Source organism: Canis lupus, chromosome 5, assembly GCF_011100685.1.
Source record: "Canis lupus familiaris isolate Mischka breed German Shepherd chromosome 5, alternate assembly UU_Cfam_GSD_1.0, whole genome shotgun sequence".
Lineage (NCBI taxonomy): Eukaryota > Metazoa > Chordata > Mammalia > Carnivora > Canidae > Canis > Canis lupus.
The window spans coordinates 31626253-31648752 of NC_049226.1; the positions used below are offsets into that span (position 1 = coordinate 31626253).

Genomic DNA, 22500 nt, shown 5'->3' on the forward strand with positions numbered 1-22500 from the left:
CCACATCCTAACTTTGCTGAACCTATTTCTTCCATTCCTTTATCTGTTGCACCATGTGCCAATGGCTTTGAACATCAGTCACCTCTGGCCACCTGACAAAATAATCTCCCTGTCCTTCAAAGCCCCACTTAGCTTCTCCCAAGAAGCTCGTATGTGGCTCTGCTGCCTCCCTGGTGCACTTGCAAGTGGCCCCTGCAAGAGGCAGGAGCACTATCGTGGCTGCACGGCTAAGTCTCCCAGCGCAGGTGGTAAGTTACAATGCTGTTCAACTTTCACCTTTTTCTCTTTCTGGTATGGAAATTATCCCCTTACTCATTCTAACGAAACTTCTCAGATACTTTTCCAGACATGTTAGGAAGGCTTGGAGGTCAAAAACAAACAAACAAAGGAAAGGAAAGGAAAGCTTGAAGGTCTTAACACTTTCTGGAAGGGTTGGAGTACATTGTTTAAACAGAAATTCCTACTTCTTTTGGACACTTTCTGAGTTGTGTGTCTTTTTGACAGCAGCACATCTGAAAAGTGTTTCCAGAAAGCCAAAGACTTGCTCAAACTTTGAGGTGATTTTCATAACATTTTATGAAATAATTCTGTAGGCTTATTAATTTCAGCTTTCCATTATTTGAGAAAATAAATATGAAAGCCTAAATTATTGATGGAAGAGCTGTACTTCCCACAGTACTTGATATACTACCTGGAAGTATTCACTGTATAGGACTCTATCACCACAGCCCTAACTTGCATGTGAAAATATGTTATTAGTATAACCTACAACACGTACAAGATTTCAAGGTATCCATGCATCTAGATTATGAAAAAAGTCAGATCTGCACTTTTACTAACCTCTAACTGAAATTTACCATTTCCTTTAGTTACCCACAATCTGGGCAACCCAGCACAGTTAAGGAAGACACCGCCCATGACTTCATCGCCAACAGAAGCTGTAGCCATTGCTGTGTCTTGGCACAGTGGCACTGCTTCAGGACTACAGTCCTTACCAGACCTGCTACCAAACCTCTGTAATTAATGCATCCATAAAATAACACATTTCTTTCTGTATAATAAGTTTGCAGTTATTTATATTTTGTATCGTAAGTGATTTCTTTTGTATTTTATATTGTAGGGATTGATTGATTTTTAATACTGTAGGGATTAAAAACAGCATCCTAGGATCCCTGGGTGGCGCGGCGGTTTAGCGCCTGCCTTTGGCCCAGGGCGCGATCCTGGAGACCCGGGATCGAATCCTACATCGGGCTCCCGGTGCATGGAGCCTACTTCTCCCTCTGCCTATGTCTCTGCTTCTCTCTCTCTCTCTGTGACTATCATAAATAAATTTTAAAAAATTAAAAATAAAAACTGAGCTGCTTAAAAAAAAAAAAAAAAAACAGCATCCTAAGAGTTTTCACAAGATTGCCAAGAGTCCACGAAACAAAAAGGTTAAGAACCCCAGATAATTAAGACTCACTAGCAGAACTGAAGACAAAAGTCTATCTTTATGTTAATGGGGAAAAGATAAGCCTTCTCCCCCAGGCCAGGGAAAATGAAATCAATTTCTGTACAAATCTGCTACCAGCCTAGTGAAATCAAAACAGACCCTTATAAACAGGGATGCTACTTGAGGCCACCAGAATATACTATCTGTCCTCTGTCCTATTTTCACTCTTGCTAATCTACCTCCATTAAAAGGATTCTGGGGGCAAACACAGTTTCCCCAGCACTTCCCAGCCCTCTGGTCTTTCTGCCCACCTCTCATGCCTTGTCAAGTTACTCCTGGGGTCCCTGAGGAGAGAGGAACTGTCTACAACCCATATCTCTTCAGGAGATCTCATAGCTCCAGCCTTTCACTAGAACACCTGAACCCACTGCAAAGCTTCACAGTGAATCATTAACAAGTTAGAGTCTAAGACTTGTTACTGTTTTTAATCAGTATCAATTGAGACTGAGACTAAAAATACACAGAATATATATTTACCTTCATGCAATTCCTTCCGAAGTTTCTCAGCATCCTCCTGTAAAACAGATTTCTGAGTATTCAGAACAGCTACGTACATCTCCAGGTCAGTTCTGCAAGACTTCTCAGCTTCCAGGTAATGGTTCAGTTCTTTAACCTGAAACAAAATGCAATTCTGTGAAACTGAAACTTACAACAGTTTCAGCTTTAGGCATACTGGTCAGTTCTGGATGTGCCTTGAAAATAATTTACATTCATATTTACATTTTACATAAAATTTTAAAAGTTAACACAGTTTTTAATTATAGAACACATACTTGCTATAGAAAATAAGGAAAATAACATGACTAATAGTAGGAATCATCCATAATAATATCTCCAGAATAAACACACAACGGAGATCACATGTAACCTTGCCCTCAAAAAGCTAGCTCTAATTTGTATTCCCAGAAGAACATGTACTTGGGCTTATTTTATCACATTCTCAGTAACCCTGAGTTGTTGTGGGGGTTTTCTAAAAGTAATTAATTTCTAAAGATAAAAGTAGTGCCATACCCTTGTAAATTTGCTTTTCTTTTATTTCTGGTAACTGTAAATGCCTTAAGTTTATAAAAAGGACCCATTTTCACAGATACATATATATATTCAAAGGAAAAAAGAGGAAGTCACAATGGGAAAAATAACTAGCCTCATACTGTAATAAACACAAACTGGAAGGCAAGTGTGGAATGTTTTTTAAAAACATTTTGTAAATGCCTTATTTCTGTTTAACATTAATAATAGTCAAATATTAACAAGATAGTCTAATATCTGAAAGAGTTATAACCAAAATAAAATGCAATCTTGCCCCAGAGAGTGAATATATAATCACTTGCTTTACCTTGTCTTATACATTATCTGTCCTAAATCTTGGCCATTTATTTCATTTATTTATTTATTTTTAGATTTTATTTATTCATGAGAGACAAGAGAGAGTCAGAGACACAGGCAGAGGGAGAAACAGGCTCCCTGTAGGGAGCCCCATGAGGGACTCCATCCTGCTTTGGATGGAAGGATCATGCTCTGGACAGAAGGCGGGTGCTAAACCGCTGAGCCACCCAGGCATCTCCATTTTGGCCATTTATTAACGTCAACTTTTTCAAATGGTTATGTTTAACTTCACTTTCAAAGTTAATTTCATGACTTTTAACTTCCTACTTCTTCAAATTTGCAAATGAGGGCTAATCTGTTTTCAGTGGTCTTTATTTCCTAGACCATTAACACAAGACGTTAGTACTGGGCACAGGCTACAATGACCATGGAAGCGCCATGTGATGCCGCAATGGAGGTTGTGAGCCAACCAAAGAGACTAACCAAGTGTGACATGGTGCTGGCCGCTGTGACGCATGTTCCCTGCCGCTGGGAATTCAGCTGATGACAACCAGAGTCCATACAGCAGACATAAAATGGTGGTACACAACCACTAACTCCATCCACTACCACTTCTTAGCATAAATATCTGACTCAAAAATCAGTGAGTTTCTTACATTCAAAAGCTATTGAGCAGAACTCTGGGAAAATAGTAGCAGTGGTGGCACAGTCTGTGAATTTCCTTGAATTCCATTTACATTAACAACAAAGCTACTAAAATAATAAAACTAAAGAAACAAAGTGATAGTTGGGAGTGTGGGGCCAAACTCTGAAAGCAGCCTCCATGGACATCCGTGGTATCAGCATCAACACAGGACAAAGTAAAGGGAGGGAAAGATGACCCTAAGAATCCCCAAATTGTCAACTGAGTCTCCAACCTGACAACAGCAGCTGAAAGTGGAAGAGTTTCAGGGTACATTGCTTCTCTGTATGAATCTTGAGATCTACTTACCAAGTTCCTTATTAAACCCTATTGGATTTGAGTGGAATTCTAAATTTATAGATTAATCATAGATTAATTTGGGGATATACATTATAATACATTATCTTTTTTTTTTAAGATTTTATTTATTTATTTGAGAGACATACAAAGTGAGGCCGAGACACAACACAGGCAGACGGAGAAGCAGGCTCCATGCAAGGAGTCTGATGTGGGATTTGATCCTGGGTCCCCAGGATCAGGCCCTAGGCTGAAGGCAGCACTAAACCACTGAGCCACCCGGGCTGTCTAATACATTATCTTCTCATTCAGGAACACACAAGCTCAGACCTTCATCATAATGTATTCCATAATGATCTTACCCATTTTTGTTTAGATACATTTTCAGGTAACACAGAGTTGATTTTAGGTTTTTTGTGGGATTTTTTTGATTTTGCTACTATAAATGGGATTTTCCCCCATTATATTCTTTACTTGGATAGATTACTGGAGAATGTTATTTTTGTATGTTGATCTTGTCAGAACAACTTTCTTGAATTGTTGCTCAGTCTAACAAGATGTTGGTACATTCTCTGGCTTTTCTACATGAACGATCATCAGTTTCCCTGTTTCCATTCAGTGCTTACACTCCGTCTCTGCATCTCATCTTGCTGCATTGTCCAGGACCACAACCACCCCCTGCACAAAATCACAGAGTACAGGTCTCCTCAGTGCTCCTGTCACTAGTAGTAAGGCTGCTAAACACTCATTGATTATGATGTTTGCTACTGATAAATAGCTCTTAAGTTACTGTTTAAATTCATTGAATGCCTTTCTAAATCCAAGCTGAATAGATTACTCCTTTATCATCTTCTCCTGTGGTACTATACTACATTTTCTGGTGACATGCCCTTGACATGCCCTCCTTAAATTCCTGTGAACATAGCCTATTTGGTTATGATGTCTTTTTTTTTAACTACACTGTTGAAAATTTTTATTTCTGTATTCCTAAATGAGACAGATCTAGAATTCCTTTCCTTCTACCACGTGTGTGTGTGTGTGTGTGTGTGTGTGTGGTTTTTTTCAAGATTTTATTTATTTATTCATGAGAGACACAGAGAGATAGGCAGAGACACAGGCAGAGGGAGAAGCAAGCTTCCTGTGGGGAGCCTGATGCAGAACTCGATCCCAGGACCCCAGGATCATGCCCTGAGCCGAAGGCAGACGCTCAACCACTGAACCACCCAAGTGCTCAACTCTCTGTGTTTGTAATGAAATTATGCAAATCTCATAATTTCCCTCTTTTCTGTTCTTTTTTTTTTTTTTTTTTAAGATTTTATTTATTCATTAGAGACACAAAGAAAGAGAGACACAGGTGGAGAAAGAAGCAGGCTCCATGCAGGGAGCCCACTGTGTGACTCCATCTCGGGACTCCAGGATCACGCCCTGGGCTGAAGGCAGGCGCTAAACCACTGAGCCACCCAGGGATCCCCTCTTTTCTGTTCTCTAACAGAGTTTGTAGAGTGTAAGGAGTATCTCTTTCCAGGTTTGGAAAACTTTACCTGCAAAACCAGTGGAGTCTAATGTCTTTTGGAGGAGAGGAAACAGGAGAAAGGAAGATTGGATATAAATTTACTTTCTCTAGCAGTTCCTACTTTCACTCCTAGTTTTGAGACAATTCTCGCTAATTATCTTTCATCAGAAATGTTTTCACTTCATCAAATTTATTTCATTTCAAATTTATTAGTGTGACACTGTTCACAGTATGTATTACTTATAAGTCTCTCTGGATTTGTAGTCATGTCCCCTTCTCATTTCTAATGGTTTGAGTCTTCCTGATTATTTTTTAAAGATTTTATCTATTTATTTTAGAGAGAAAGAGCAGGGGAAGGAGCAGAGGGAGAAGGAGAGAGAATCTCAAGAGGACTCCATGACCAGGGCAGGGCCCAACCTACAGCTCCATCTCATGACCTAGGCTGAAACCAGGGGCCAGATGCTCAACCAACAGAGCCCTCCTGATTAGTTTTAATGTAGGTTTGTCTATCTTACTAGGCTTCCCATTTTTTCGCATTATATTGGCATTCTCAATTTTTCTTTTGCTTTTCTATTTTACTAATTTCTTCTCTTAGGCATATTATTTCCTTGTATTCATATTGTCTGTACTATTGTTTGCTTTTTAGATTTGAGTAAAATATTCAAAATACTAAATATTTTTTAATTCCTTTTTCATGAGTTTTTCTTTCATTCCAAGCATTTTATTTTAGCTACCATTTTACTATAAATAATTTAATAACCTGTGGTCAGAGATTTGAGTCTGCATAACAATTCTTCAAATTTTTTTGGCACTTCCTTTGTGACACTATGAAAAGCATAATGTACCTAAAACTAACAATTATTTTATCCCATTCACTATCCTAAGTGCTTTAAACGTGTGGACTTATATAATCCTATTAATAGCCTTATGAGGAAGGTACTATTATCCTCATTTTACAGTTAAGAAAACCAAAGCACAGTAAGATTAAGTCATTTGTTCAAGGTCTCCAGCTAATAAATGCTGAGGTCTGAAATTCTATGCCCTACTATGTAAGATGCAGTCTCTCTTTCTCAGGTTCAGGTTTCTGTAGGTCTATTATATCTAAATTATTAATCAGATTGCTCAAAACCCCTACATTCCTGCTAATATTTTTCTCTGCTTACACTATCACTTGCTAAAGATCAATCTCCTACTGTAACTGTGAACATGAATTTCCCCTTGTGACCGTCCCTTTTAGTTCACATATTTCAAAGTATATATGATACATTCAATCACGACTGTCACATCCTATTGATGGATTATTAGATAAGGACCCTCCATTGGTATTCTTTTTTCCCTACATCCTAAATGCTTCATATCACAATTACTATATCAACTTTCTTTGTGTTAGAGTTTAGATAGCATATCTTTAAACATTCTTTATTTTCAACTTTATATTATAGTTTTATTTCAGGTGTATCTATTATAAGCAATATAAATTTAGATTTTTTTTTTTAAAATCCCATCTATTTTAGTAGGTAATTATCAGTTTACATTTATTAGGATCATGGACATATTTCCCCGTTCTACATTCCTATGCCCTCAGTGACTCTAACTTTTCTCATAGGGTTAGGTCAGGGCCCTGGGGTGAAGGAACAGGCTACATCTCCCGACCTTTGAGGCTTCCAGCTCTTTCACTTTGTCTTCAGTCTCTGTCAGCTTGTCTTTCAGAGCTGCAATTTCCTTCTCCATGGGCATCACAACAGACCGAAGCTTTTCAGCATCCTCTTGGGCCTACGGTTAAAAAGAATGAAATGCTACAACTTACTGGATCATTGTTTTTCTAAGAAACATTGGCTTGTACATGTTAGACTTGGCACAAGTAAGCCTACTGGGTGCTGTATTACCTGAACCACGTCGGATTCTCAAATGTTGCAAGACTCTAAATTTTAGTCAAGTCTTCATCACAATTTTCTCAAATATTACACTTAAAAATTGGGAGTAAGTAGGAAAATGGATTCACGGGGATCCCTGGGTGGCTCAGCGGTTTAGCGCCTGCCTTTGGCCCAGGGCACGATCCTGGAATCCGGGGATCGAGTCCCACGTCGGGCTCCCAGCATGGAGCCTGCTTCTCCCTCCTCCTGTGTCTCTGCCTCGCTCTCTCTATCATAAATAAATAAATCTTTTAAAAAAAATGGATTCACTGTGCCAAATTTGATTTTTTATATCAATTAATTAAATTGGAAAAGACCATATATATAAAAGGAAACACACATACTTTAATTTTCATAATTCTGGTCACTAAATTCATGAAACCATAATTTCTTATGAAATGGCTGGATGAAAGGACTGGTTAGTTTTTGTTTTTGTTTTTTTTTTTTTACAAACTTTTTTAAATTTTTATTTATTTATGATAGTCAGAGAGAGAGAGAGAGAGAGAGGCAGAGACACAGGCAGAGGGAGAAGCAGGCTCCATGCACCGGGAGCCCGACATGGGACTCGATCCCGGGTCTCCAGGATCGCGCCCTGGGCCAAAGGCAGGCGCCAAACCGCTGCGCCACCCAGGGATCCCCAGGACTGGTTAGTTTTTAAACATAAATAGAACAGTGTATTTTCTAAAATTTTAGAAAACTATATTGCTATAAAAAAGCTTCCATCTCAGTTATTTTCAAGAGTAATTTACATATTATTTTACTTTTGATATCTAATTGAAACAACACCAAAGAATGACCCCTAAAACTATTATATTGCTTTCTATCTTTCATTCTCAAAAACACGGATTAAAAGTAATATCCATAAATGAGTAAACTCATGATACTAGATTTTCATTATTTATACTGTATATACAATACATACATATATGTACACATGTATGTGCAATGTGTATATAATGTATATACGTATGTGTATATATTAGTATATATACATGTGTGTAAATGTGTGTATATAACATATATATGTGCATACATATATGTATGTATATACTATATACATACTACATAGTGTGTACTATATACACACACACAGAAACAAAGGTAGACTCACAAAATTAGCTCTTTCCCTGCTAGTTAAAATGAAAATCAAGCTTATTCACTGAATTTAAAAGAGTTCAAGTTCATCCTTAGTGTTCATGGTGGGGAAAATATCATATATGTCCAACTATGAGTGGAGTGGAGATTTCCCCAAAAACCATCTCTCTCACCTTTCTGAGGGAGAAAAGAGGACTCACTTTGTTTTCCAGTTCTTAAAGAATCATTTTGTCATTTATTTTATTTTTAACTAAGTCCTGTTTGGAAAAGACCTCGGAGCTTAAAATACCCTCAGTTCAGGCTAATTTGGGATACTTACAGAGGCCTGCTGATAAAAATCAGGAGGAAAATAAAAGGAGGGAAGCAAAGAATTTAACACAGATGGAGCTACTTACTGATGCAAAGATGACTCCACAAGTGTTGCACATCATTATAAACAAAACTTGTAAAGATGATTTTTTTAAATGTCAGAAAGGTCAATAAAGACAAGGAAAACTTACTAAGGAGTCATTTGTGGTGATGAGCATAGGGTGGTGCCTGGAAGTGCTGAATTACTATACTGTTCACCTGAAATTAACACAACACTGTGAACTATGCTGGAATTAAAAGTCTAAAAAATTTAGAAAAAAAAAATACAAAAACAAAAAAGAAAGTATAATCCACATATAATGATTTTATGGATTAAAAGTTGATCCTTAGGACTTTTTCTTTCTTTCCTACTACTTTATTGCCAAGCCTATACCTTCAGTGTAATACTGAACAGAAGACATAAAAGCTGGCATCCTCTGTGCTTCATCTTCCAGGGAAACAGCTTTCAAGAATTCCGTATCAGTTACAATATTTATTGTAGGTTCGTTTCTGATAAACAAAGAGGAAATGGCCTTCCTTTATGAATTTTCTCAGAATTGTTTTCATGCCTGGGTGTTGCATTTTATTAATCACCTTCTTAGATTTTTTTTTTTTTAAACAACAACAATAAGGAATATTTAAAAACCTGCCAGGGTCGAGAGGAACCTAAAGATACATGCGGCATCATGCAATGTAGTATGGTGCCAGAGATCTCAGAACAGTAAAAAAGGACATTAGGTAAAAACTAATGAAGTCAGAATAAAAAGCATAGACTTTAGTTAATAATAATGAGTCAACACTGGTTTAATAGTTGTGACGAATGTACCACTAACAACAGATACTACCAATAGGGAAAATTGAGTGTGGCATATATGGGAACTCTGTATGATCTTCACAGTGGTTCTATAAATCAAAAAACATCCAAAAAAACAAAATTTATTTTAAAAATAAATTTTGAGGGGGATCCCTGGGTGGCTCAGAAGTTTGGCACCTGCCTTCGGCCCAGGGCATAATAATCCTGGGGTCCTTGGGTCGGGTCCCGCATCGGGCTCCCTGCATGGAGCCTGCTTCTCCCTCTGCCTGTGTCTCTGCCCCCCCCCCCGTCTCTCATGAATGAATAAATAAAATCTTTTTTAAAAAATTAAAAATAAAATAAAAATAAATTTTGAGAATGACAAAAAGTTTCAGGTTGAGAAAATCATGGATACAAATGTATCAGAAAAATGAAGAAAACAGGGGGATCCCTGGTGGCCCAGCGGTTTGGCGCCTGCCTTTGGCCCAGGGCGCGATCCTGGAGACCCGGGATCGAATCCCACGTCGGGCTCCTGGCGCATGGAGCCTGCTTCTCCCTCTGCCTGTGTCTCTGCCTCTCTCTCTCTCTCTCTCTCTCTCTCTGTGTGTGACTATCATAAATGGAAGAAAGAAAAAAAGAAAGAAAAGAAAAGAAAAGAAAAAAGAAAAAAGAAAAGAAAAGAAAAGAAAAGAAAGAAAGCAATCTCCTGTTAAGATTCAGGATAAAATTCCCAGTGGCAGCATCAACCATGAGCCATGTCCAACACCTGGAGGGGGTGATGGCGGCTTGCTATGGACCACACCGTCAGATGACTAAGTAACTCTATGGTCAAGAAGACACTGTAAGGTTCTCATGGACATGCTCAGTTAGTCTTGTCCTGGAACAGGGTAAAACAAAAAAAACAATTTGTGTTTAAAGCTTCTATTTGGAGTACTGGGTTCTCAAATGATTTTTGTGTTATTATAAACATTAATCTTCTAAATACACAAAAGTAGTTCTTGTATGGACCAAGAGTTAGGAGCCAAAGAAAATAATCCAAATGAAATTTAAAAATCAAATTCCACTTATTAATTTTATAGAATATGTAACTTAAAGTATATGAATGTACCTACATTAGTAAAGGAAAAGTTCATATAATCACACTGACGGGAAAGCTTTTTAAATTTTCTCAATGATAAAATACTGCACCTTCTATTCAGCCGCTCTGTTCAGGCATCTACGGTAATGTGTTCAAGCACAGCATGCGGTACATTTATCCCACAGGAACCACAATATACTGAGACAGACAGAAAATCATCTGTTTTAAAGCTGTGGTTTAGACACATTCACCTGGCAACAACACTCATTCGATAAACATGCAGCACCACTGTGCTAGACACTATTGTAGGTAGGTATACGATACTCCAATAAACAAGACTCCTGCCCTTGGGGGGCTCCCGTTCCAGCGAGCAAACAACAAATATAACAAACAAGGGAACACTGTGTGTGCTCTAAGGAAATCTGTGCTACAGAAAAAGAGAAATGACAACAGGATAAGGTGATCAGAGCTATGGCAAGTGTGGGGGGAAGTGGTCAGGACAGGCCTCATGCAGCCAAGACATTCGGTCAGAGACATGAAGATGAGGAGGGAGTCAGCCACGTGGATGTGAGGGGTCAGTGAGTCAGGCCACGTAGCACTGCATTTAGGGGTGCGTCCACAGAATCCATCCAACAGGAAACAAGAACGTCGGCCTACTGCCACAGTAACATCAGAAGAGGCATCCTGCATCCGGGTGTCAATACTCCTACAGACAAGTGTATTCCTTCATACCTTTTTCATCTCATTTTCTAAATTCTCCTCCTCTTGGCCTTCGGACAGCCTCCTCCTCAGATCGGCTATCTCCCTCTCTGCGGACTCCCGGTACTGCGCCCACTGGCTCCGCTCCTGCTCCAGCCGCAGGTGGAACTGGTGTTCGTAGTCACGGACTGTTTCTACAAAACATCACCACAGATGGCAAGTCTGAGCGCTCTAAGGAAGAATGTTCCGGCGCAATGAAATTTTAAAAGGAGTTACATAAGGAGATCATGCCTAGTTTCTGGAAATCTTCTAATTTATGTGAAACAACTTAAAGTTAAGATTTCTGGTACTTGGGATGCCTGGGTGGCTCAGTGGTTGAGCATCTGCCTTCGTCGTGACCCTGGGGTCCTGGGATTGAGTTCTGCATCATGCTCCCCGCAGGGAGCCTGCTTCTCCCTCGGCCTCTGTCTCTGCCTCATTCTCTCTATCTCTCATGAATAAGTAAATAAAATCTTAAAAAAAAAAAAAAAAGAATTGTGGTTCTTATTCTGTGCAGTTTTGCTAAGGGCTTTAAACCATCTCTAATCTTCATGGCAGGCAGGTGCCATGTGTCTCTCACAGATGGGGAAAGCTCAGGGGAGGTGAGACACTCTAGCCAGAGAATGTTTCACAAGTAGGGAGCAGCAGAGCTGGAATTCAGAGCTGGGACCAACCTCCCGACACTACACTTCAGCTCCTGAGACAAATGGACTGTCACTCCAATCCAACTATCTGAAGGAGGGAGAAAAGGGATATGCTTCTGGAATAGTTTACTATAACTGAGGATTCTAAACTGAGACAAATTCTATACAGTCGCTAGTAAATGGCTTTATCTTTAATCTTAAGGCATTATGGGATAAACACTGCTGACTGCCCCTAACTACCTCCCCCCTCAACAAAATCCCACTTTTGTTTTGGAAGCCAGTGGCCCAACTTAAAAACTAGATTTTCCAGCTGCCTTTGTAGTTATGGGTAACCACACACCTGACTAAATGAGAGGGGGTGTATGTGCTGGAGATTTCTACAAAATGTTTGCTGCTTCTCTGAGGGTAACTGGAGGAGGAGTAGCCACTTTCCAGCCATAAGGAGAATGGAGTTGAAACCATACAATAAGGGATGGAAGAAGTGAAGAAACCTGGGACGTTGGTGATGTCGTGGAAGCACTGTAACCAGCCTACAGTCCCTCCCTCCAGACTGCTGCTTCTGTGGGAAAAATGGACTCCTGTGTGGGTAAGCCATGGTTATCGGGTACCATGAAGCTTACAGCCACCCCAAGGTGATGGCCACCAACCTGGAAATACAGGCTCTTCTTTCAGAAAGCACAAAAAGCAAAAATGACACCTAAGTGCCTAGATGGGGAGAAAGCCACCACTATTTCACATTTTTAATATTAATTAAACGAAGGACGCCCAGGTGGCTCTACTGTTGAGCATCTGCCTTCGGCTCAGGGCACATTCCCAGAGTCCTGGGATCAAGTCCCACATTGGGCTCCCTGCAGGGAGCCTGCTTCTCCCTCTGCCTGTGTCTTTGCCTCTGTGTCTCTCTCATGAATAAATAAAACCTTAATATATTCCAGGAACCCAAAGCTTAGTGGCAACATCTTTCATTTCATTGGCGTCTGGTCAGAAACACAGGCAGTGACTGGGGCCCCAGTGCCAACAGCAGACAGGCTCAACTGCTACTCTTCCTCCAGTCCCAGGTCACAGGCCTGCAGCCGAGACAGCCTGTCTATTCTAGCCCATGCCTTTCTACCACGGAAAAGAGTCTTCCCTGCAATTCTCTGACATCATGGCCACACAGGACTGGGGGGTGGTCAGGAAGCATGAGTGGGGACAGGACTCAGCCCGGTGCCCCTGCCCACCCCCTGCACCCAAGCGCCCAGCCGGGCCCCCAAAGCAGGGGAACGCAGCCATGGCTCAGCGCTGCAGCCCCATCCACACTCCTAGTAGGCCTCCTCTACTCGGCTCGGGGCAGAGGCAAACGGCAGCCCCACCAATGCCACTGACTTCTCCTGTCTCAGAGAGCACAGTGCACCCTGACGACACTCCTGCATACAGCCACACGTCAACTCAGGCCACAGCTGAAGACCCTCTGAAAACGCTGTCCACCATTAGCAGCAGCGATCTTGGGAAATCGCAGCACAAATCGAACGTTCTTCGTCTTTACCTTTCATCACAGCCTGGAGCGAGGCCACCTCTTCTCTCCACTGTCTTTTCACTTCATCGATTGCTTCCTGCTTGGTGTTCTCAGAGACCGTGGCGATGGCCTTAATGTTCTCCACCTCCGCCTGGGCTTCCCACAGCTGCGTGCGCAGGTGCCCCAGGTCGTCCTGCGCCGCCTGCAACACTGCATTTTGCCTCTTCAGGTCCTCTGGGGAGAAAGTAAGAGGCTTTCCATTAACCAAGGGTTTGCCTGTACCAGGCTGACCTTCCAAAGAAGAGGTAAAGCATTACATTTATGATGTTAACATCCTAAAGAAGAAATTAAGCATTAAATTTTAACATGCTATCTTAGAAAACGAAATTTTTAAAAAATTTATTTTAGAGAGAGAGCATGCAGGTGGGAGGAGGGGCAGAGGGCAAGGGAGCCTGCCTCAGGGCTTGATCCCAAGACTGCTAGATCATGACCCGAGCCAAAACCAAGAGCCGGACACTCAACTGACTGAGTCATCCATGCGCCCCCCAAAATGAAATTATTTTAATAAAGATAAAATTTAAGGTATGCACTGTATCACAAATCCATTGCTTATTAATTATCCAACCAGACAGCAATTAAGTACATAGCTTTACAGTTAAAATGAGGCTCTTTCACTCACTGGCTAATGAACTTATTTGACCTCTTTTGCTGCCTCGGTTTCCACATCTATGAGATGGGCCTTAAGAACAGCCACCTCAGAAGGTTGCTTTAATGCTAAAACAACTTGCTGAAAATGCTTATTAGTAGTAGTACGATACTGGCACAAAGTAAACATTCAAGAAATGGTTAGCAGAGGAGAAAAGCAAGCCAGAGTCCACAGCAGCTACCAGGTCAAGGATTCTTTAATGTCAGGTTAATTTTCTCCGTGCCCCTTTACCACCTCTTAAAGTTTCTCAGACATGCCAGCTGCAGGATTTAAGCCTGGGCAGGACATGTGTTTAGCCAGATGGACTCTCATACAAGGTGAATCTACCGACAGTATGTGGCAGAGTGCCTGTTCCCCACCACACTCACTATTCTCCACTTTTCAAAACCCTTGCCAATGTCATGGGGAGAAGCTGGTGACACCTGTCATCCGTATTTCCCAATCAGTAGTGAGGCTAATGCCCATGTTTCTTCTTTGGTGATAGTCTTTACCTGTGTTTCCAATGAACCCGTCTTTTCCTCTGGTTTGGAAGAGTATTTTACATACACTGAATACTGACTCTTTTCTTAGAAAACTTGCCCAGTCTGCTACTGTTTGTGTCTCAACTTTTCCATATCTTTCACCATCTAAAAGTTATGAGACATTCATGCAGAAGAATCATCCATCTTTATATAAAGTCATCAATTCCCTTCACAGAACGCAGTAACTAAGCTAGCTGGCCAGGAGAACAGCCTGACTTAGGGCCTAATTCTGTCGCTGGCTGGCTGCAGGACCTGAAGGAGCCACAAAGCCCTCAAGCCAGGATAGTGGCAATGCCTCTCTACGAGAACTTCTAAGCACTTGAAAAAAAATCAAATAGATAATATTAAAGAACTTTTAAAAGTTGTGAAGACAGGGACACCTGGGTGGCTCAGTGGTTGACCATCTGCCTTCAGCTCAGGGTGTGATCCCGGGGTCCTGGGATCAAGTCTCACATTGGGCTCCCTGCAGGGAGCCTGCTTCTCCCTCTGCCTGTGTCTCTGCCTCTCTGTGTGCATCTCTCATGAATAAATAACAAAATCTTAAAAAAAAAAAAAAAAGTTGTGAAGACACTGATCATTATCACATACACACAAAGAGGAATCCAGTTTGGCAGTCTGAGTAACAGGGGAAACGTCAGTCATGCTAATTGTAAGTAAAGGTGTTCAAGAGAGCTTGACTCTCTCAACATGTTTCACATTGCCTCGTCACCACTATTAAAACACCACTATTAAAACCCAGGGGCACCTGAGTGGCTCCATCAGTTAAGCATCCGACTCTTGGTTTCGGCTCGGGTCATGATCTCACAGTTGTGGGATCAAACACCCACAGGCTCTATGCTCAGTGGGGTGTCTGCTGGAGATTTTCTCCCCTCCCTCTACCTTCACCCCTGTTCAGTAACCTCCCTCTCTTTCTCAAATAAATAAATATTCTGAAACACAAGTCAGAGAAAGTGATAAGAATGTTAACTGCAGGAAGCAATTATCTATCTGGAAATAAAGACAGACATCTAGGAAACGGTGGCAGGTATGTGGGAGTGACCCCGACACTAAACACGTGAGGCCACAGAAGGAAAACTGTGTGTGTCAGCTTCATGTTCTGCGTGTAAAAGTGTTTTTGTAAAACGTGAACTAAAAGAAAAAAGCATTATCTTTGGGATACTTTGTTATTTCTGAGAACTACAATTTTGTCAAGACTCAAGTCTATACACACACACCTGCTCATGCTCCTTTTTACTGGAAATTACCCCGAGCTATAGCTATCATGTTGTCACTAGGAAAGAAAAACTGCACATACCAAACCTAAATACTAATTTGTGGCCTGTTTCCACAGAGTTAAGAGAGCAGTACAGAGTGCCCCAAAGAAGACTAGGTCAAATTTTGTTTATGACTTACTTGGTGTGTAATATCTACTTTATGTGCTACATATTAAATATATTTAAATGAGACAAATAGTTAAAAGTTAGAAAAACCTAAACTTTCTGTACTGAAACAGTTCAAATCTGTTTGCCCATGGTACAGGTTATTATTAAGGAATAGTTATGTTACTATTTTGGTTTTGTATACATAATGATAAAGATTTTCAAACATGCTCTAAAACTGAGAATCTATGAAAAAAAAAACTGAGAATCTAGTACAACAATCTTTGATACACCTATCACCAAGATTTGGCCACATTTATTTCAAGCATCCTTTTTCTATGAAATATTTTAAAAATAAGCCCCAGAAACAATATTACATTTTCTAACATATGACACATGCACCTCTAAAAACATGAACATTTTCTTATGCAAACACGGTGCCATTGTCACACTTAACATGTTTGATATAATCTAATAGCCAAACTGTAGTAAAATTTCTCCAATTACCACAAAAATGTCTTTTGGAAGACCTGTTTGAATTAGGATTGAATGAAGACACTTCATTTGGTTATACTAACACTTCATAGAATACTTCAGAGACAAATATACAGAATTCTGTAATGGAAACTTATTACCTATTATGTAGTTTCATCTTCTTCTTTTTTTTTTTTTTTTTAAGGATTTTATTTTTAAGTAATCTCTACACCAAACGTGGGGCTTGAACTTGCAACCATGAGATCAAGAGCCACACGTGCCACTGAATGAGCCAGCCGGGTGCCCGAGCTTCATCAATTTTTAATATTACTGTTATATCCGCCTCAATTTCTTTTTAAGAAATAAAACATTACAAAAGCTCTACCTCCCTCAGAAGTAACAACTCTCAGGAATTTGAAGGTTTCCATCAACAGGCATATTTTTACACCTTTACTCTGACACAGGCTCTTTTTTTTTTTTTTTTTTTCTGACACAGGCTCTTAAACCTTAATGCTCTCAACAGCGCGGTGTTCTTCTGCAATTATCTCTAACCCTCAACACTGCTTGTGAGATGGTTAATACACGTAAACTACTTCGTTTGGTAACTGCAGTGCCACAGTGCCAAAGCATGAGCTATCACGCTCATGGGCACACAGATATGGAGCAGGAATCTACCTTTTCTATACAGATGTTCCCAATTTTCTACACCACTCTCCCAGGTTTTTTCTATTTTTGTAAAACCATCTATGCCATATGTCACATTTCTCTTTATGTGAGAACCCGATTATGGAACTCCTACCCTATAAAAATGCTCTATTCTCATGCTAGTACTACCCTACCAAAATACAGCAGTATTTTTACTATTTTGTCTATTCTTGCTTGTACACATTTAAAGTTTTGATAGTTTAATAAAAGCACCATAGTAGTTCTGGATGAAATAGGAAGACTTTACCTACCAGATTCAAAAGTTATTATTATAAGCTTTATGTACCCACTACCCAACTCCAGCAATCAAAACCTATGGGCAGCCTTGCCCCATCCACCCATGTGCACTCCACAACATACTATTAGGAGGTAAGTCCCAGACATTTTTTTTTAAGCTAATAAACTTTATTTTCTTAGAGCAATGTCAGGCTCACAGCAAAACCGAGCAGGAAGTAGAGTTCCCATCGCTCTGGCCCTACGCCCACACAAGCTCCCCTACTGTCCACACCCCTCACCACAGCAGTACATTTGTTATCATCACTAAGCCTACAATGACACATTATCAAAGTCCACAGTCTACACTAGGACAATGTGTAATAACGTGTATCTGCCATTGTGTATCATACAGAATAATGCCTAAAAAATCCTCTCTGCACTGCCTATTCATTCCCTTTTCCCTCCTAACCCATGGCAACCAATCATCATTTTACTGCCTCAGCAGTTTTCCCCTTTTCCAGGACGTTCTATCATTAGAATCCTACAGTATGTAGTCTTTTCAGATTCGCTTCTTCCACTTGATGACTTTCTTTTTATGCTGAATATTCTACTGTCTGGATGTACCAGTTTATCTGTTTATCTACTAAAGGACATCTTGATTGCTTCCAAGTTTTGGCAATTATTAATAAAGTTGCTATACACATCCACGTGGTTTTTGCATGGACAGGAATTTTCAATTCATTCAGGTATGCAGTAAGGAGGAAAACTTTTAAATGATATTAGCTAAGAGTATGCTTAGTTTTGTAAGAAACTGCACAACTACCTCCCAAAGTGACTGACTGTATTATCTTGTATTCCCATCAGCAATGCATGAAAGTTCCAACTGCTCCACATCATCAGCAGCACTTGGTACGGTGTTTTAGATTTGGGGCATTACAATATGTGTAGTTATTTCTCATTTTTCAACATATTCACAGATTTATGCAGCCATTACCACAATCAATTTTGGAACATTCTAATCTCCCCAGAAAGAAACCCAGTGCTCTTTATGACCTCCCAACTCTCTAGCCCTTTCCCACCCTCCCCACCCCCCAGTATCAAGCAACCACTAATCTACTTTCTATCCCTATTGACCATCTATCTACCTATTCTGGATATTTCAAAGAAATGTAATCCTACAATACATGATCCTCTGTGACTCACTTGTCACTTAGCATAATGCTTTCAAAGTTCATCCCTGCTGTAGTGAGTGCCAGCACTTCATTCCTTTTTATGCAGGAATAATAAAAATCTATCCATTCATCAGGTGACATTTGGGTTGCCCCTCACATTTTGGCTATTATGAATATTGCTGCTACAGCTGTTTATGTGCAGGTTTATATATGGACACATTTTCTTTTGTGTCAGGAGTGAAATTCTGGATCAAATGTTAACTCCGTTTAACCATTTTAAGAGCTGAAAGGCTATTTTCCAAACCTATGGACCATTTAACCGTCCTGCTAGTAGTGTGTGAGGGTACTTACTTCTCTCCATCTTGCCATACCTGTTATTAACTGACATCTTGATACAGGCATCCTAGTGGGTGTGAAGTGGAATCTCACTATAACTCTGATTTGTGATTCTGATAGTGACATTGACATCTTATGTGTTTACTGGCCACTTGTGTATCTTCTTTGAAGCAATGTCTATTCAGTCTGTTGACCATTTTTAACTGAGCTGTCTTTGTATTAGTTATAAGTTTCTGATATATATAGATAAAAGTCCCTTATCTGATATAATATTTGCGGAAATTTGTCCCATTCAGTGGGCTGTCTTTTCACTACCTTGACAGTGTCCCTGGAAACACAAAAACATTTAATTTTGATGAAGTCTACTCTGTCTACTTCTTCACTGGTTGCTTCTGCTTATAATGTCCTATCTAAGACATCACTGCCTAATTCCGAGGTTGCAAAGATTTCTCCCAAGGTTTTCTTCTAAGAGTTTTATAGTCTATCTTTTAAACCTAGGTCTTTGAGACATTCCAAGTGAATCTGTATAAATGCTGGGGATCCAAGTAATTCTTGTGCATGTGGATATCCAGATGTCTCAGCACAATGTGTTGAAAAGGTGTTTTTTTTCCCAGCTGAATTGTTTTGACATCTTGTAGAAAATCAATTGATCATATATACAAGGTTTACTCCTGGATTCTAAACTCTATTTCATGGAACTACTACCTATACTTATGCTAGCACTACACTGTCTTGATTACTGTTGCTTTGTAGTAAGTTTTAAAGTCAGGAGATATGAGTCCTCTGACTTGGTTCTTGTTTTCCAAAAATGTTTTGGGCCTGCATCCCTAACGTGTTGTATAAATTTTAGGATCAGCCTCTCCACTTCTACAAAAAAGGCAACTAAGACAATGAAAGACACTGCACTAAATATGTAAACCAGGGGGTATTGTCAAGTATTAAGTCTTCTGATATATGAACATAGAATTTTTTCCAATTATTTAGATTATTTTAAGTTTTTTAACACCATTTTAAAGTTTTCAATGTACAAGTTTTACACTTAATTTTCTTAATTTTATTGTTTCTTCCTAAATACATCATTAATTTTGATGCTACTGTAAACAGAATTGTTTCCTTAGTTCCATTTTCAGACTATTCATTGCAAGTATATAGAAGTACAAATGGTTTGAACCCATAGGTCAATTAATATCTGACAAAGCAGGAAAGAACACCCAATGGGAAAAGAATCTCTCTTCAAAAAATAGTGTTAGGAAAACTGGACAGCAACATGCAGAAGAATGAAACTGGACCACTTTCTTACACCATAACAAAATACAGACCTAAATGTGAGATATGAAATCATAAAAATCATAGAGAACATAAGCAGCAGATTCTTTGACATTGACTATAGCAAATTCTAGATAGGTCTCCTACGGCATAGGGAAACAAAAGCAAAAATAAACTATTGGGATTTCAAAAAATAAATAGCTTCTGCACAGCAAAGGAAACAATCAACAATCTTAACAACCTTAAGAAACAATCAACAAGCCTACTGAATGGGAGAAGATATTTGCCAATGACATACCTGATAAAAGGCTAGTACCCGAAATCCATAAAGAATTGATTGGGGGCAGCCTGGGTGGTTCAGCGGTTTAGTGCTGCCTTCAGCCCAGGGCCTGATCTTGGGGACCTGGGATCGAGTCCCGCGTCGGGCTCCCTGCATGGAGCCTGCTTCTCCCTCTGCCTGTGTCTCTGCCCCTTTCTCTCTCTCTCTCTCTATATATATATATATATATATAGTGTGTCTCTCATGAATGAATAAATAAAATCTTTAAAAATAAAAAAATAAAAATAAAAAAAGAATTGATTGGGACGCCTGGGTGGCCCAGTGGTTGGGTGTGGCATAAAAAAATAAAAATAAAAATAAAAAAAGAATTGATTGGGACGCCTGGGTGGCCCAGTGGTTGGGTGTGGCTTCGGCTCAGGACATGAAGCATGTAGCATGGAGTCCCGGGATCGAGTCCTGCATTGGGCTCCCTGCATGGAACCTACCTCTCTGTGTCTCCCTCATGAATAAATAAATAAAATCTTTAAAAAAAGAAATACAGGGATCCCTGGGTGGCGCAGCGGTTTGGCGCCTGCCTTTGACCCAGGGCGCGATCCTGGAGATCCGGGATCAAATCCCACATCGGGCTCCCGGTGCATGGAGCCTGCTTCTCTCTCTGACTGTGTCTCTGCCTCTCTCTCTCTCTCTCTCTCTCTCTCTGTGTGACTATCATAAGTAAATAAAAATTAAAAAAAAAAAAGAAATACAGAAATGTTACTCTTCTTTAGCTCTTTTCTTTTCCCATGTCTATGCTGTTATTATTATAGACATTATGATCTATATATGCTAAAAACCCAATGATACATTGCTATAACTATTGCTTCGTGTAGTTTTCTCTTAAAGAAACTGAGAGGAGAAAGGAGACCAAGTATATCTTTATAGCATGTGTTATACTAACCTTATTTACCATTTCTGGCTTTCTTCAATTGATCCTTTGGATTGGAATTACCATCTGGTGTCAGTTCCTTACTCTAATATAGCTTTCCTCCCACACAACTCCTTTGTGCTGACATTGGCAAATATATTACATTTCCATATGTTACAGGGCCAATAAAACAGAAATATACATATTGCCTTATATCATTGCCTTTTAAAAAGATTTTGAGAAAGAAAAAGTGTGGGAGAGGGATCCCTGGGTGGCGCAGCGGTTTGGCGCCTGCCTTTGGCCCAGGGCGTGATCCTGGAGACCCGGGATCGAATCCCACGTCGGGCTCCCGGTGCATGGAGCCCGCTTCTCCCTCTGCCTGTGTCTCTGCCTCTCTCTCTCTCTCTCTCTCTGTGACTATCATGAATAAATAAATAAAATCTTTAAAAAAAAAAAAAAAAAAAAAAAAAAAAAAAGAAAAAGTGTGGGAGAGAGAGCACAAGAGGGTGGGGGGCAAAGGGAGAGGGAGAAGCAGGATCCTCACAGCAGGAAGCCTGATGTAGGGCTCAACCCCAGGACCCAGGGATCATGACCTGAGCTGAGGGGAAACACTTAACTTACTGAGCCATCCAGGCACCCTTTATATCAACGCTTTCTGAAATCCATTAAGAAATAATTATACTGTTATAATTGCACAATTATCTTACCAAGGACTTTTTTTTCATGTAAGTTCAAATTACTGTCTGTATTTATTTGTTTTCAGTTGAAGAATTTCCTTCAGTATATCTTGAAAAGCAATTTTCTAGGAAAAAATTTTCTCAGTTTTTGTCTGAGATAATGTCTTTCATCTTTTTTGAAAGACGCTTTTGCTGGAAAAAGGATTCTTGGGGTTCCCCCCTCTTTTGGGCATTTAAAATGCATCCTACTGCCTCCTGGCCACCATCGTTTATAATGAGAAGTCATCAGTTAATCTCATTGAAGTTCCTTATAGGTGACAAGTTGTCTTTCTCTGGCTCCTTTCTAAGGTTTTCTGTGTCTCTGGGTTTCAACATTTTTACTATGATGTGTCTGTGTGTGGATATCTTTGCATATCTTTAGCCTACTTTGACTTCAATGAGCTTCTTAGATATCTTAGATACTTTTAATCAAAT

The 22500-nt window shown here is 39.9% G+C and overlaps 1 protein-coding gene across 3 annotated transcripts in view; it reads right to left on the reverse strand.

Annotated features, from left to right (window-relative positions):
- Positions 1–22500, reverse strand: part of RABEP1 (rabaptin, RAB GTPase binding effector protein 1) — a 101582-nt gene that overhangs the window by 29870 nt on the left and 49212 nt on the right. For all 3 annotated transcript variants that reach the window (XM_038536474.1, XM_038536473.1, XM_038536472.1), the window contains 4 exons: positions 13442–13645; positions 11270–11430; positions 6964–7083; positions 1970–2105 (listed from right to left, as the gene is read on the reverse strand). In XM_038536474.1, coding sequence (XP_038392402.1) covers positions 1970–2105; positions 6964–7083; positions 11270–11430; positions 13442–13645 — 621 coding nt within the window. The remainder of the gene's footprint in view (positions 1–1969; positions 2106–6963; positions 7084–11269; positions 11431–13441; positions 13646–22500) is intronic.